Here is a 16555-nt window from a genome sequence, read left to right as displayed (position 1 = left end):
AAAGTGGAATTATGAACATTTTTTTGAGGTGCTAGCTTGCATTCAACACTGGTCAGTCTGGCTTACAAAACAAACAAGAAACTCTAATAAAACCCTTAATTGCAAAAGCAATAATGACAGATGGATAGGAGCTGATGACCAGCTGAGTGCCCTTAACCCATGCCATCATTAACTCCTGGAAATGCCTGACCTTGAGGTCATTACCATTATTTAGTAGGGGAAGGACACAAAGGGGAAACAATTATCCTTTTATATGCTAAAAGTAACTTTATTCAGGGCAATATATAGTTCATTGTAATTGGTTCAACATGCCTTTAAAGATCATAGCAATTGGATGCTAGTAGTTTATCCTAAAATCAAACTACCTTGCAAAATATGCAGGCAGGAACTTGCTTAAAAATTGTTGTAATCCTGTGACCGTATTGTATTTTAATCTGGGAATAGTTGGAGGTGAATGGAATTTTCAGACTTGGTCATAGACAGTGGCTCTCTAATTCTGTTGAATCAGAGAATCACGAATGAGCCAGCTGTTCTATAGTATCTGCTATAAGACTATAGTCAATAATTGGGTGTGCAAATTTAAAAAAATAATTTTGCTATAAAAAGAGAGACTGTAACCTTATATTCTGGTTTCCCATTATATTCTAGTTACATCATCTTATATTCTAACTACCATATATTTCAGTGTTCATATGATAGGTTGTTAGAATTAGCACATCTATTCCATAGCAAAAATCTTGTTTGCTTTTTCTATTCCATAGCAAAAATCTTGTTTGTTGGAACCATGTAACTCCAATCATACTTTACAAAAATAATATTTACAAATGCAAATTTCTTTGGGAAGTAACTTTAATATTAACTATAACTGTAAACTTCTTGGGCATTAAAATAGTCCTGAACGTGCTTGAAATTGTTTTTTAAATCTTTTAAAATAAAAAAATATTGCTTGGGATATTAATCTATATCATGGAATCTGAAAAAGCCATCTAAGACCATATAGTCCAACCTTTAGAGCAGCACTGCCCAGTCCACCACTAACCCATGTCCCCAGGTGCCACATATGCATCTTTTGAATCCCTTCAGGGATGGCATCCACCACTTCCTGGGCAGTCTGTTCCAGAGCCAGCAGTCCTTTCAGTGAAGACATTTTTCCTGTCATCAAGCCTAAATCTTCCTTGGTGCAACTTAAGGCCATTTTCTCTTCTCCTATTGTATGTGTGTATATATGTGTTTTAAAATACCATATTTGCATAATTTTTTTACCTTATTGTCGAGCTAACTGCCATTTAACTTGGGGTTGGCTGTCCTTATGAAGATTGTTGTAAGTGTTCCTGTTGCTCAGAATACCAGAACAAACACAGCAGTTCCTCACACCTTTTTCAGAAAAGGAACACTCTTAAAAAAAGCTCAGTGGAATTGTTTACAGCTTGAAAGGGTGGTTGAATTCAAAGGAAAAGAATTGTGTTTTAAGATGATGGTGGTGGTGTTTTAGCCCCCACTGAGTTGGTTTCAGTGAGAAGCTACTTGGGGGAGTAACCTGCTCTGGGTTTGAGTAGCGGGGCGCGGTGGAGCTGGGCACAGGGTGCTCCAGACAGGTGCAGGAAGGTCCCTGCGTGCAGCAGCCTCTGAGATGGTCCTGAATAAGATCCTTGTTTCCTGTGCAAACTGTACAGAGTTTGAGAAGCTCCTGATAGTATTAAATGAAACAAATGGAAGTGAAGTGGAGAGTTTTCAGAGTATATTTAGCTTTTTCTTTGAAAGAGAAGCTCAGGGGGTATAAATGTGTTCAAACTGGTGATATTCCTCTTTCTGTCATGGTTGAATCCAGGACTTGTAACCTGGGATATGGCAGGTGGTGGTTACAAATTCATGGAAATGTTTCTCCAGGAATGTCAGGACAAGGAAGTATACTTTTATCTCAAGTCTTTTCCAATGGCTTGAGAAAGGATGCTTGAGCTTTCATTTTATTTTTCTTAAATGGACTTGTTAAGTGCTACAAATCTGCTGCCTGAGAATGTCTAACAAAGTCAAATTATGCCCATTTTATCCCCGAGAAGGAGTTGTCTGACCAGGATTATAACAAGCTCTTGTTAAATTTCATATTAAATTGCATTGATACCAACCAGTGTTCTCTTCCAGGTGACACTCTGAATCCAATGTAAATATCTCTTCCAAAAAGTCCTTTTTTTTTTCTTTGTGAGCGTGCCCTATGGGAAATGATGAGAGTAAAGATAGCCAGCAGATATTTCACCTTATCTCACCTTTATCTTGTCATATCATCATAAATGTTCTGAATGGAAACAGAAAAATAGGAATTCTGTGTTTTAATTTAAGACTTTGTTAGTTAACTATAGAACTTGTAATCTCACCAGATACTCATCTTCAAAACATCAGTTGATTTGTAATTTGCATGCAGAGTTTTCAGATTAATTGTATTAGGATCTGATTAAACTGGCTCAGATTCTTGGTTTAGGTAGTGAAATTGCTGGGTACTTCAGTTGCACTACAATACCTATTGGAAGAAAGAAGCAGGTATCATACATCCAGCTTTACTATTACATGCAAATTTATTGAGATGTATTGACTTTATTACTCAAGGAAAATAATTAGGTCATTACATTTGCTGTTTATTTACAACCTTGGTAGAGTCTAAAAACTGTAACATTTACATCAGTTAGTATTCTTAGAGTATAAATCATACCTTGACATGTCAAAGTCCTTTTGGATAGTTCTGTCTTTACTGTGATGTGCAAAAAAGAAAGCATTTCTCTTGCTAATAAGTCCCATTTCCCTCTTGTATATCTCAGAACCTTATTTTGTTTACTAGCAAGTGTATAAGGTCAAAAGTGTTCTTAGGAATAACTGTTTTTCTTAGGAAAAGAATTGGAAGTAACTATTTAGCAAATCTTTATTTTAGAGGAGAACATAGGTATGTTATATTTTTATCTTGACGTGAAAGACAAATCTCTTTGCCAGGGAATAAAAAAATGCATGAAATTGGAAAATAAGAAATTTATCATGGAAGGAAAAAACTGAGCAGTGTAGCTACTTATTATTTTTCACCTATAATGTAGATACTTGCTGAAATGCTATTTTTCTGTGTACAGATCCTCTACAGACAAAGAAAGTAAGAAAGGTGCCCCCTGGTTTGCCTTCTTCCGTAAGTACTACATTTTTTACTTGTAGTGATAAAAATTGGGCTCAAATTGCATTCTCTTTACCTGCCATACATACAAATTACTTAACTTTAGCACTAGGAGGGCTGTCTGCTGGACATGAACAGCTAGGCTAGGTAATTGGGAGTGGTTCTGCAGGACTAAATACACATTTGATGTGGAATTTTTAGATTTCATAGCAGTGATTTGTAGCTCGCTCATATGCTCCTACCCACTTGTCCCTGTCATTTGAATTCCTCTCTTGGGAAGAGAGCTGGGCCAGGAGCTGTCAAAGAAGATCTCCTGTACAGGTCTTTTGATGTTTAATTAGTCATTATGTTGCTGAACAGGAGGACAGACAGAGATTAATAGCTGAGAATCTTAGAAATTTACATTTGTAATAATCCCAGTGGAGCTGAAGACATTAAGATTCGGAGGACATGTACAGCTCAGCTTGCCTCAGTAGGACTGAGGTTATTAATATGCATAAATCACCGAGTCAGATGTTCATTGTGAAGCCCTGGTGGATTTTAAAGCCTTCATTAAGCCTTTCCTAACTTCAGCCTAGCATCAGGAAAGCTTTCAAGCAACTAGTTTGTTGATCCCTCTTTGCTTGAAAATTTATCCTTCGAGAATAAAGGGCTTTGATAAAAAAAGGTTGGAAGGGTTTTGGTGGAGAAATCATTAATGGCTGTGATAATCTAATGCTATAGGGGTGTTTTGTGGTATTAAATATGCTTTATTCTTAAAAGGAAGAAAATTGTTTATAAATGAATCTGCATTTAAAAATCCACGTGAAGTGAAAAATCCCCAGTGAAGTGAAGGACAGAATGATTTTTTCCCCTGCTCAGAACAAACAGGAGGGGAGGGGGAAGCTCGCTGCCTTGCGGGATACATCTCTTTGTTGTGTAAATGGATGTTGGGCTTTTATTTGGCAGTACTTAACACATGGGCGCAGGTGCACTTGGATGAGTCATAACTCAAAGCCGGATAGGCTGAATAGAGCACACTGCATAGGCAACAGTAATACAGAGCGAGCAAAATGGGGCTGAGCTTTTCATTTTGTATTGAGGCTGAACTAGGGATGGTGTCTTCCAGTCCTCCCATCTCCCCTGTTCTCTCCTCCCTCTCTTTCCCTTCTTCCTCCCCCTGCTCACCGTGATACAGACAGAGCCCGGCATCTGAAATCCTATTTTAACAGCACTTCCAGATGGAGCTGAGATAGGCTGGATAGCCTGGGGCAGCTGTGCTCTGAACCTGCAGCCTACCTGGAAGCCAGGATTGCAGCTGCAGGCACTCTTAAAAGCTTTTGCTTGCATAAGCACTTGGGCCCCACTAGAGGCTGAATAGCTGCTTGATAAACAAAATGAACACAATGCCTCAAATCATTATTCCCGAGGCCAGGAATATTCTTCTTTCCCCCCCTCCCCTTCCTTTTTTTTTTTTTTTTCCCTTCAGCAGCAGCTAAAAATAGTTTGGCAATTTACATTTTAACAGTTGCGTGTTATGTAGGGTGGCTTTACAGTCTAGCAGATGATTTCTGCTAGATTAACAAAAATATATTTAAAATGTCAGAGAAGCTAAAACACATAGCAGTGCAATTTTTATGAAATTTATTACAGTAATTCTAGGCAGTAATAAAGCTTACACTACATGTTTAATATTTAGTAGCATCAGCCAGGTAGAGAGATTATTTTGGAGAATGAAAGATTTCTCTCATTTCTCTTACCAGGATTTGTTTTAACAAGCAGTATTTTCCAAATGGTTTTCCTTTAATTCTTCTTCTGTAAGAGAGGAGACATTAAAATGCTGATAGATTTTATTTGTATTAGCATTATACCAATCTGTGCAATTAAGTGCTGTTATTGTGAATAATCAATGGTTGTGATGCTGCAGGTTTTAAGCACTGTTTCTCTGTATTTCAATGCTTTCACTGCTGAATAGAGCCTTGAAGTAAAATGACACATTACCAAAAAACTCAAAAAATTATATGAGATACTACATATGTGGAAGATGATACAAAACCAAATTTCACTGAGCATCAGTAGAAATTTGAGTAGATCATTATGTAAGTGTAGTCTTTATTTTAAATATACCTTCGTAAGAAGTGAGAATGTATTGTGGGGAAAGGTTGCTTTAGTGCAGAGAAGTTTAATTATAATATGAAAAGTCAGAGGAAAGACGATACTTAATTTTGTTATACGAATCTGTATTTTTTAATTTTTCAGTTTCTAAAATACTGGTTTCTGCAATGTTTTTGTTAGTATAAGGCTGCCATGTCAACGGATACTGAGCAGTAATTTAATTTCCTAGATAACTCTAATTTAATAACAGTCTTTTAAGTAATAATGATTTAAAAAAACTCAAACAACCCTTCCTCTAGTTTGTTTCTTTTTCCCTTGATTTTGTGTGGTACTTTATGAAATTATTGGTTTTGAGGTTTATCATTTTAATGTGTTCTTATCAGGGCCTAAAGTAAAACCAGTTACGGAAAAAAGTGCTGGTTAATTGTTTGGCTTCTTTCTGGAATGCAACTCAATCTGAATTTTCCCCCTTACTGTAAAAATTAAATGTTCTAGGCAAATGCATTTTTAAGTTTTTGTGTTGCAACTAGTTCAGTGGTGACTCACTGCCCAAAACATTTTGTATGTTGACATGCAAGCATTTATGTTAAGCTACAACTACTAAATTTAAAGAACTCTGAGGAGGATAGAAATTAAAAAACATGTATTTTTTCAAGCCGGGTTTGAGTGACCAGCAAGATTGCTGTGCTGTTTATATTACTGGGGAGGAACTACTGTTCAGTGAGTTACATTATCTTCAGAGATAGAAAACTGTAGTATTTCTGAGAATTTTTCTGATTGTAGGAGTTAACTAAGGCAGACACTAATATCATCATGCCTTGGAACCAGTGTAGCTCCTCCAGGAAGAGCAGAGTGTCAGGGTTTCCAGAGCTGCTCAGGCTGCAGAAGGAGAAGACAGACAAGTGAGCCTTGCTCAGAAATACCCAGGGAGATCAGCATCCAAAAATGGATGGGCTGTGAGCAGAAACCTCCTGTTTGCATGTGGAGTCAGGAAATATTTCGAACTAACATTTGTTACTAGTACCATAATCAGTGGCTATCATGAGAACATAATACTAGGGAAAATAGTGTGAATATCTATCATCATTCTTTTGCTACTTAATTAGTGTCATATCAGAGAAACAACTGGAATATATTGTATCTGTTGATTTTGTTACAGAAAATGAGCTGTGGCATACAGACATAAATGTCTGCTTGTTTTCTGTGTAGTTTCTAATAAGTATTTTGAGTGTTTTAGGCTTTCCATAGTACCTGAGATGATCAGTTAATATTAAACTTTGGATTGCACTTATTTAGTAAGAGATTGTCAAATTATTCTTTTCTGATACCAGGGATTTCTGTCTAAATTCAAACTCATTTTTCAGTGCATATAAGACAATTTGTAGTTTCACTGTAGGGGTTCCTCATTTATCACCTTCTATAGTATGTGTATGGTCCATGGGTGCTATTTTCTTGCAATAATTATTTATGGTGCAAAGATACAGCAAACTTGGTTTGCATACATAGAACTGCCTTCCATTTTAAGGCCCTTTTCTTTCTGCTTTCCTGACAGTCTTTTAAGACTGAGCTTCTAGAGATGTTTCAAAACATGTCACATAAATATACTAATGGTACAAGAAGAAAAATAATAGATGTTACTCTCTTCTGTGTTCTCTCCTTCCTTCACCCCTCCTAAAGGGTAAAAGGAGATTATTTGAAATGGTAGAATGGGAAGTGTTTTCTGAATGATTCCCTGAAACACAGTTTTTTGAGAGATTAAAGTTTAGACTGTGTTAGAAATAATATAATGTTTGCCATACTGCGTGCACTCTCTCAGTATTAGCAATTTCCATGTGTATTGAAGTAGCCTGGTGTAAAGCAACACCATTGGAATACTTTATGAAGTCTGTGGCTCTGAATCAAAACTTTGGAGCATCCTGGGCAGATACTTTGTGTGATGTTGAACTGACTGTGATGTTGGGTTTAACTGACTTCCTAGGGAGAAAGTAATTTTTTGTAAGATTTTTTTCCCCACTGTCCACAGATTGTACCCAAATGTGAAAAGCAGGATTGAGTTTGTTCAGATCTGTTCTGAATCGTCTTGCACAGTCAAGTGATACATTCAACTGTCACTTGTCTTTAATAGTCAGAGCTCTCAAAGACAGCAGTAACTCTCCTGACTCTACTGCTCTGCTGTGTTTTAGAAAACAATTTTAAATAACGAAACTGAGTAAATAAATCTTTATGGATAATGCAACACAGAACTTACAACTGCTTCCTCTTTATACAATCTTCCATCTCCTTCTGCTTTATGTGTGTTCTTTGGTTGCTTGATTTATAGGCTAAAGTTTTTAGGGACTTGCTAAATACTGCTTTTTAAGATCTGTGTTCATCTATGAACCTGAACAGAATACAAATGTACAAAACATCCAACCCCTAAATTATGTTACAAACCAAGTAAAAATATTTGAGATTTTATGTTTAATAAGAAAAAGGTCTGTTTTTCTGGTTAGATTCTTGTAGGGTTTTTTTTGTCAACATGGCGTTTATTTGAAATCTATCTGAAAACCGCAGCAACCTCAGATTATAGCATCCCACCTGCTCTTTGCTACATGAGAACATTTAGTCATTAAACAACCAGGCAGCCCATTGCAAAGTCCTGCTGTGAGAGTTCAGCTCGAGTTCTCACTGAATTAGGGTGAAGGTACTTGAGCAACCCTCTCTTAAAAGCTTTTTAAAAAAATTGCAATTAGATCATTTTTCCAAATTAACTGTCCTGTTGTCTGACTGTGGTGAACTGTGAGGTTGCTTGACTGGGATATCTTCTCTGAAAATCCTGCATGTACATACATCCATGATGGATATATAATGATGTCAAATAATTTCTCAGTGTTTGGATTTACTGGAGATACTTTATTTTTGAAGTTTTCCTAACATATCAAAACGGGTGTATTAGATGCTCTGAAATTAGAGTGTAGATTTGCATAAAATAACCTTAAATTTTGGGCGTAGTTAGAGAAGACATTATTTAAAAAATACTGAATTGCAGCTGTTATTTAGGGAGAAGTTAAATGGAATTTCTGCAACTTTTCCTCAAAGATGAACATGTCCATTACAACAAATTGGTGTGGTGTTCTATAACAACAGATAAGATACACGCTTTTCTGAAGACTATTTCCTACTATCTTTTTCTTGATAATACTTGTGGCTTTGGTGGGAAGATTTCTAAAGTAGTGAGGAATGTTGTGTCGCTGGACTTCCCTGGGCTGTTGAAGTGAGTGGTTTTCCTTCGCTTGCCTGCTCAGCCCGAGTGGGGCAGGTTGCTTTGCCAGTGACAGGGCCATTTGTCAGAGATGGGCATTACAAAAAGAAAACAAATGCAAAACCAAAACAAATGCTTTTTCAAAAGAACGGTACTGAAATTAAAGCATTGCATAATCTTTAAGTAAAATTTCAGATGTAGATGTGTCTTTGCATAACGAAGCAAAGAAATTGAATTAAATTACTTCCTATTTTAGTGCCACAGTTGCTTGTGACATGAGGTTTCATAAAGCAAGCAAGTTGTACAGGCTTGGCGATGTAGTCGTGGGTTTTCCTTCCATTTGCACTGATAAGTGAGATTACTTGTTAGTTCTTGTTTTTTGTAAGGTACGGGCGGACTCCCTATTCTGGATGACAGAAGGATTGCCCGGTGGTTTGTGACAGCTCTCGGCTTCATTTGCAAAGCAGCTTTGCCGAGCAGCGAGCTGGAGTACGGAGGAAGGGAAGCGATGCAAGCCGCTGTGTGCCGAGGCACAGTTTGCTCTCAGTATTTTGACTCGCCGTGTTCCAAAGCCTCCCTGACGGCGGATCGCCGGGACTGGGGACGGAACCTCGGAGTGCGGCCGGGCCGGGCCGGGCCGGGCCGGGCCGTGCAGGTCGTGCCTCTGGAGCCCCCTGCAGGCCGGAGGCGCCAGCGCAGCGCCCGGCCGGGCCCAGCCGGGACCCGGGGGGATCCCCGGGCGGGCCGGGCCGGGACCGAGAGAAAATCCCCGGGCGGGCACGGCCGGGACCGAGAGAGAATCCCCGGGCGGGCACGGCCGGGACCGAGAGAGAATCCCCGGGCGGGCACGGCCGGGACCCGGAGGGGATCCCCGGGCAGGCCGGGCCGGCAGAGGGATCCCGCAGGCACCACGCAGCTGCCCACAGACATTTCCTTGGGCGGCTTGACTCGATGTTGGGAGAGGTCTGTACTTCAGGTAGTCTTCTGCGAGTTTCGGTAACAGCCTTGCTAATTTATCTCAGGGTTTAAAAGTCTTTAAGGTCTGTATATGTTTCTAGATTGGATAGGTTTTTAGCACATTTTATGACGATTATCTGGCTTCTGATAGGATAATTTCTTGCCTCGGGATAATAGACATGTTTGTTTACTTTTTAATGTATCTATGGGTGGTTAAGACCTTCCTATAAAGGCTTTCAAACAGTTAATGCTTTATATTTCCAGCAAAATAAGAGAACTTTTTGAACTTGAGCAATATCCTACCAAAGTTATATTTGAATGATTTTGAAACAAATTTTAAAGCTTCCTCTAAGAAATTATTTTGTGATTGATTCTGAAGAATGGGATATACTGCACTTTATTCCTCATTCTTCGCATTCCAAGAAAATATTTGTTTAATAACTTAAATATCTCATAAATTGGAGAAATTAAACTTGAACATTGAATAAATTCATTATTATTTAGAGAACCACTGAAACAGAAAAGTCCTAGCTACAGTTTCCTATTAAAAAAAAAAAAGTTATTTTTTTAAACCTGTATCTGCTGGAGCTAACTGGAGTATTTTGCAGAAAAAAAAGAGCCCAAATCAACAACAAAACTCCCCCCCAAAAAAATCCCTCAACCTTGTAGTACTGCAAGGTAAAAGTAGTGGATAGCAATTAATATCCATTTAATTAGTATTTGCTGTATACTTACTATCCCTTCAAACTCATTCTTTTTCCCTGGTAATAGTAACATGAATGTTAAATGTGCATTTAAAGACAAACCCTTTGAAAAGGAAAACCACCAAACTATTTTAGCTCTTGGGTAGATTAGTAAATTAATTTGCATAAAACATCATCCTTTGGATATTGGCAGGAGGGATTGCCTATAAAATTTAGTCTACTGGGTTATTTTAAATTGCCTTCCATACAGCTCATCTGCTCCATCTCTGCAGAGCAGCATGCTTAGTGGTTGGTTAACTCAGAAGGCTATCCTTCCAGGAATTTAAAATAAATTAACATTTACTTAGCTGATGAATTACATAGAGGACAGTATAATAAGCATTGTGTTTTCCCCTGAAAACAGACAGATTTCTTTCTTACAGTTTGAAATCTTATCTATTCCGACAGCTATGTTATGCAGCATATTCAATGCATGGCTTAGCAGTGGTCCTAACTCTGGCTTTGCTACAGTTAATCATCATAAATGCTTGGCTTTAAAATAAGTTATACTGGGAGTCCTAAGAAGTATAATTCTTTTTTCTGAATTTTTGCTGGACAAGCAGCTCAAAATTACTATGTATATTTTAGATAGCAACAGGTTGTTCTGTATCAGTTCAAGTCTGTCTCTCCTGGTCAGGTTCCAGTTTTCTTAGAACTGATAAGAACTTTATCACTTGTGAAACTTCTGTTCCTCTGTTGAACGTGGTTGAAATTGATAAGAAGTTCTAGCCTTGGACAGTGTGGAGTGGAAAGGAGAGAGTTCTAGGGCAGTTCCTTTGCCTTATTTCCAAAGCTGGAAGGTCAGCCTACCCTCTAAGAAATTAATGGAAGTTCATAAGAACAAAAGATGTGGTTTCCCCACTGAAAGCAGGCTTGAGCTCTCACCATGTTACTGTTGTTTTTTCAACAAGACTGAAGCTAACTCTCCACAAGGAGATACTCGATACTTGGGTTTACACATCACAGTTGCTTTTTTTGGTGAAAGAGTAGCTTTAATTTCTAGTAGCACATAATTAAAAAAGGTGTAGTGCTTTTTGTCTTAGACACATCTAAAATAACAAAACTGATAAAAGGCATTAACCTTTTTAAAGCATTTTTAGATTTCAGTTTTGTGGAATGTATTTGGCTAGAGAATGGCTCATCTGTTGACAGTTATGTAACTATCTTTCATATGGTATAACATTCAGTAATTGTAGAAATTATGTTTATTTTTTAAAAATCAGATTTGAATTACCTATTCTGTATTGTGTATTTGCTTTGTGGCTCTTTGTGACAAATGAAACAAAAATGTATTTCACATAAAAGTTTTTCAGGGAGAACATGTGGTTCATTCACAAAATCTCTTAGTGTTAAAATCATCTTTGAAAATATTCTCTTACAGGTAGCTTAGTTTATTTTTAGGTCAGTATTTCACTCTGCATCAGCTTTCATAATCTCTTCACATACTTTAGGAATAGGCAGTTTATTGTTTTTGACACACACTACAGGGTCATGAGTGGAAACAATTCGGGCTACAAAGTGCATGTCAGTTCAGTGCTCCTCTGCTGACGGCATGTCTGTCTGAAATCAAGTTTAAAAAATTGGCCCTGTCTCCAGATGACTTGTTTTGTCAGGCTGAGTCATAAGATTAACCCTTGACTTGTCACCAAGGAAAAATGGAGTAAACAACTGTACCCTGTACAGTATCGCTGATCCAGCTATGATTCATTTCACTGTAACATGATTCTCTTAAGAAAACAAATTTCAGAGCAGCTGTTGCTTGGCTTAAATGAGGATTAGAAAAATTGCAACCACAAAACAAAAACTTGTTTTGGACTTCAGGAGCTTTTGGAATAGGTACCTGGTAGCAGTTCCTGCAAATACAGTTATTACTAACAACGTGGTGTTTTCTTCAGCAGTCTTTCAAATTCTTCTATTTGTTTCATATTTTATCCTGGTGAAAGTAAACTTATATGGTTTAAAGTTTGATATGCTGATGGAATTATGGCCTGATGCTGTATGGTGAGTCAATGTACCAAATGTGAGAGACAATGTTTTTGTACAGTAAATGTAGAGCAGATACAGTGATAATGTTTCAAGCATTGGACACTCAAGACTTTATTCCCAATGATGTAACTGAGTGTAGGGCAAATAATATCCTTTTCAGTAAAATGCAATTGTTATCCTTTTGATTTGTGGGGAAGTCAGTCAGGAGCAAATTCATTTAGTGGCTCATTATGGAGGGACCAGTTTGTCTACAAACAGATGTTTGCAATGGTGCTCCTCAGTTTTATTGATCATATTGTTGCTTTTGTCTTACCCATGTGCTGGTGAACAAGGTTAATGATTCACTTCTACTGATAAATGTTAATAGTGTTAGTAAACATTACTAGTTAATATTACCTATGTATTTTTTGTTACATTGCTCTGTACAAGTATAGGGCAGCCATACACAGAGCAGCCTTCCACCAATGCTACACAGTCAAGTTAGGTTTTTCTGCTTGATGTTTTTAACATCTTTTCTGTTGCTTGTATATAGGTGGATAATGGTTATTTGAAGGGGGCTTGGTCTTGCTCTTCATCTCTTATACAGCTGTTTTGAAAACTGGGCATGTGTGCATGGAGGTACAGTAGCAATCACAGCTATGTTGGTGATAGTCTTTACTTCGAAGAACTGACTGCAGTTACCCTGGAAGTACTTCTAATATTTCAAAAGTTTGTATGCTAAAATATACTTTTTAAAAGGGTTCTCTTACTACTTCAAGTCTGTAAGCTGAAAGTGCCTTTTCCAACTTTTCTAAGTTGTACATTATTCTGAAGCAGTGTTTTTAATCTAGTGCACTATAAGAAGTAGGACATGCAAAGAACTGAAGATCTTTTAGCATGTCTCATCTGTAGAGTCCTGAACATTAGTGAGAAGCTTTAAGGAATGGCATTGTTAGCTGCAAATCAAAGGTTCTTACGGACTCTCTGGGGACTGAAATGGGTCTTTGTGGTCTCTAGGGAAGAAGGAAGCTGCCAGTCACTCTGCAGGCCTGGCAATTTAATAGTCTGCAGTATAGTGATGTTCTTTTTTGCAGCTGCTGCTGCTACTATGCCTTTTGTATTGGAGAGGAGTTTGGTTCAGATATCATTAGCTTTGCTGCATAGTTAAACAGTTCTGAATGTGTAGTTTGACTTGCAGTAAAAATGCAAGTGTTCTTAAGCAGATGGAAACTTCAGGATGTATTTGCCAACATACTCTGAGCACAGTAGTCTAATTGACTGGAAGAGTTCACTGAAAAAGCATTTGAAGCTTGAGATGGGAATATTTTTTGTCAGTGTGTATATATTCTGTATATTTATAGACACTACAGTAGTTGTGTCTTGAAATAATGGACATTACGCAGAGATTTTTATCTGATTGTAGTGTTCAGCTGCAGTCAGTGTATCACCCTTGTGGATCTTTTTAGTTCAGAGGGTTTCACTGACACACGAGGTGCTTGGCAGTATGAACCAGGCTTCTGCAACTTGCCTTCTCTCCCTCTAAGTGGCTGAATTGAACTTTACCCATTTTTTTTTTCCTTATCCTGAAATATTTTCCTGCTTTTGTCAGGAAGAAGGCAGGGAGAATTCACGGCATTGGCAGTAGACACAGCTAGAGGTGGAGAAATGTGGTTGCGTGTTAACCTTTTTTTTCCTGGATTGAAGTTGGTATCTGACTTAGCAGAAGCTCAGTTAATAACCAGCTGTGTTCACTTATAGAAAGTAAAAATTGTACAATTCATTAAGGGTTAATGTTAGTTAATGCTGCTTCTCGGTGAAGAAAACAAAAAGGCCTACCAGGCATTGATAGTGTGCAAATATTGAGGGATCTCTGTGCTGGAAGTTGCAGTCTGTTTGCTGTATTGAATAATTCACTTTTTTGTGATGTGACAAAGTTGCTGAGGTCTCCTCCCCTTCTCTGCCCTGTCTTGTAAGGGAACATGTGTGCTTTATTCATACGAAAATGTATTATACAGTATAAAGGGACGCGTTTTTCCAGAAGAATCTCTCCTTACTGTTTATATACCTCATCTTAAAGATGGATTTTGCATGATTCCACTAAGTGAAAATATTTAGATGGGTTTTTTATTATTCATTCATTTATTTATTTATTTATTTTAAACCGCAAGCACCTTGTGTAGGTGTTGTCTGTGTCGGGGTCACTCCCTGCCCCAGGCTGCCGTGCTCGGAGGGGCCCAGGAACGCTGGGTGCTCTGGCTCTCCCCTGGGTCCCTCTCCCAGCAGCTCCCCGCGCCTTTGGGAAGCGTTTGCCAAAGTTGGAAGCAACTTTAGACAGAGCCAGATGGCCGTGTGGCTGGAGCTGCATCGAGCAGCGTCTGCACGGCCACAAGTGCTCTAATTTAATTAAAACAAAAAGCAGACGATTATCTCAGTGCTCAGGACGTGCCCATGTGCGGGTTCCCCGCGGCTGCTGGCGCGTAGCGCTGCGTGCGCCGAGCCCTCGGCGCCCGCGGGCCCGTGCGCGCCTCCTCCCGGGGCCGGGGCCGGGGTGCGGAGCGGGGGCTGGCGCGCCCCCCGCGCCCAACCCCCGCGCCGGCCGGAGATGGTTCAGTCCTGCTTTGCATAAGCCGCCTTTGAGCGCTCCATGTGCGCGGCGGCGGGTGGATGCCGTGGGGAGCGGGAGGCGGCGCGCTGAGCCCGGCCCGCGCCAGCCGCGCCATGTACTGCGCCTACCCCGTGCCCGGCGTGGGCAGCAGCTCCCTCATGTACTACTACAACGGCAAGACGGTGAGGGGTCGCCTTTGTCCGGGGCCGCCGGGCCGGGCTCGCGCAAGTTCTCCGCGCCGGGGCGGGAGCTCCGCGGGGGCGCACGGCGGGTCGGGCTCTGAGGGGACCGGGCTGGGCCGGGGGGGGGCTGCTTTGTGTGACGGGGGACGGGCGGCCGCGCAAGACCCGCCGAAGTTTGTGTTCCTGCGTGCCCGCGGCTTTTCTTTGGGGGCTGTAGGTTTGGCTGGGGTTGTTTTGGGTTTGTTTTTAAGCAGTGCCCAACCCAGTCGCTTACAGGGCTGCTCTGTGCCGCGCTCCGGCGGCCCGAGCCCCGGCCAGCGCCGCGCCCCGGGCCGGGCGCCAGCGCTGCCCTGCCCGCTCTGCCCTCGCTTCCCTGCCCTGCCCGCCCTGCCCTCGCTGCCCTGCCCTGCCCTGCCCGCCCTGCCCTGCCCGGCCAGTGCTGCCTTACCTTGCCCTGCCCGGCCAGCGCTGCCCTGCCCTGCCCTCGCTGCCCTGCCCGGCCAGCCCTGCCCTGCCCTCGCTGCCCTGCCCGCATTGCCCTGCCCTGCCCTGCCCTGCCCTGCCCTGCCCTGCCCGCGCCGGGCGCTCGCAGCGGGAGTTCGGAATTATCAACTGTTCCTGCAAACCCGGGAGGGGGGCAAAAATGCGGATTCCGGGGGGAGTGGGGAGGAATCTCTTTCCTGTGGATTTAACTTTGTGGAAATTGAACGAGGTATTTCTGTTTCGTGGTAGATACTTCTAATTTTTAAATTAGAACACCAGTTCTGATTTTTGTGTGTAAAAATTAGCATACGATGGTAAATTAACAACGGTGTTAGTTCCTGTCTGTTTATGTTGTATGTGGTTTTGGCTTTTTTCTGCTATAAAAATATTATTAAGTTGGAAAAGGGGAGATGCAGATACTGATCTTTTTTGTGGCTTTTGTTTTGTTTTGTTTCTGTATTGCTGGTCCACCTCCTGTGGGCCTGTGTGAGTTTTGCTTTCATTAGTAAACTTTTTTTGCCCAGATTTTTGTTCAATGGTAATTAAATTATGGATCTTTATATTCATAAAAGACGTCGTGTATGAGCTTCTTGAATAACAGCAAAGACACTGGAGGAGAGGTTGGGGAATCAGTAAAATCGCTTGGTCTCTATTTCATTTCCTTTGGTATAAATGCCAGCTGTCTTTCAAATATGAAATGATTTTTCTTTCATGTCTGCTCCTAGGCTAAAACAATCTGTTTGAAGTTTTATGTGAAGATATATATAAGACTTAAGTAAAATTAACTATACAATACCCCTGAAGCAAAGGGAATATAACTTGCATGGAGTTTTGATTTTATTCTTTTTAGAGCACAGATCACTCTATTACAACATTTCTCTTTGTTCTTGTAGCAGGAAAAAAGGCTTTGATCTTATTAAGTATTTCCAGGCATATAGTAGATGGGAGCGCTGGTACTGTAGGAGGGCATGGCTTGAAAATTGATAGCATGTGCCTGTTATGGGTCAGAGGTGACCTTTATGAGCTTGAAAACTTAGTAAATAGATGACAAATCATATGATCATCCTATATCATGTTGCCCAAGGTTTTATTTAATTTTTTAAAATATCTTGGCAACTTTTACCACTGTTTCTCCTAGGA

The 16555-nt window shown here is 40.1% G+C and overlaps 1 protein-coding gene across 3 annotated transcripts in view; it reads left to right on the top strand.

The window, feature by feature from the left end:
- Positions 1-16555, top strand: part of TCF12 (transcription factor 12) — a 158633-nt gene that overhangs the window by 104180 nt on the left and 37898 nt on the right. For 2 of the 3 annotated variants that reach the window (XM_062501754.1, XM_062501753.1), the window contains exon 1: positions 14812-14932. In XM_062501754.1, coding sequence (XP_062357738.1) covers positions 14864-14932 — 69 coding nt within the window. In that variant the 5' untranslated portion in view covers positions 14812-14863. Of the gene's footprint in view, positions 1-3107; positions 3161-14811; positions 14933-16555 lie in introns of those variants that run through there. The other variant, XM_062501752.1, reaches the window with a different exon arrangement.

The sequence above is a fragment of the Cinclus cinclus genome, chromosome 13 (genome assembly GCF_963662255.1).
Source record: "Cinclus cinclus chromosome 13, bCinCin1.1, whole genome shotgun sequence".
Lineage (NCBI taxonomy): Eukaryota > Metazoa > Chordata > Aves > Passeriformes > Cinclidae > Cinclus > Cinclus cinclus.
The sequence above is the reverse complement of the archived record's forward strand: the minus strand, read 5'-3'. Positions and strand labels throughout refer to the sequence as shown.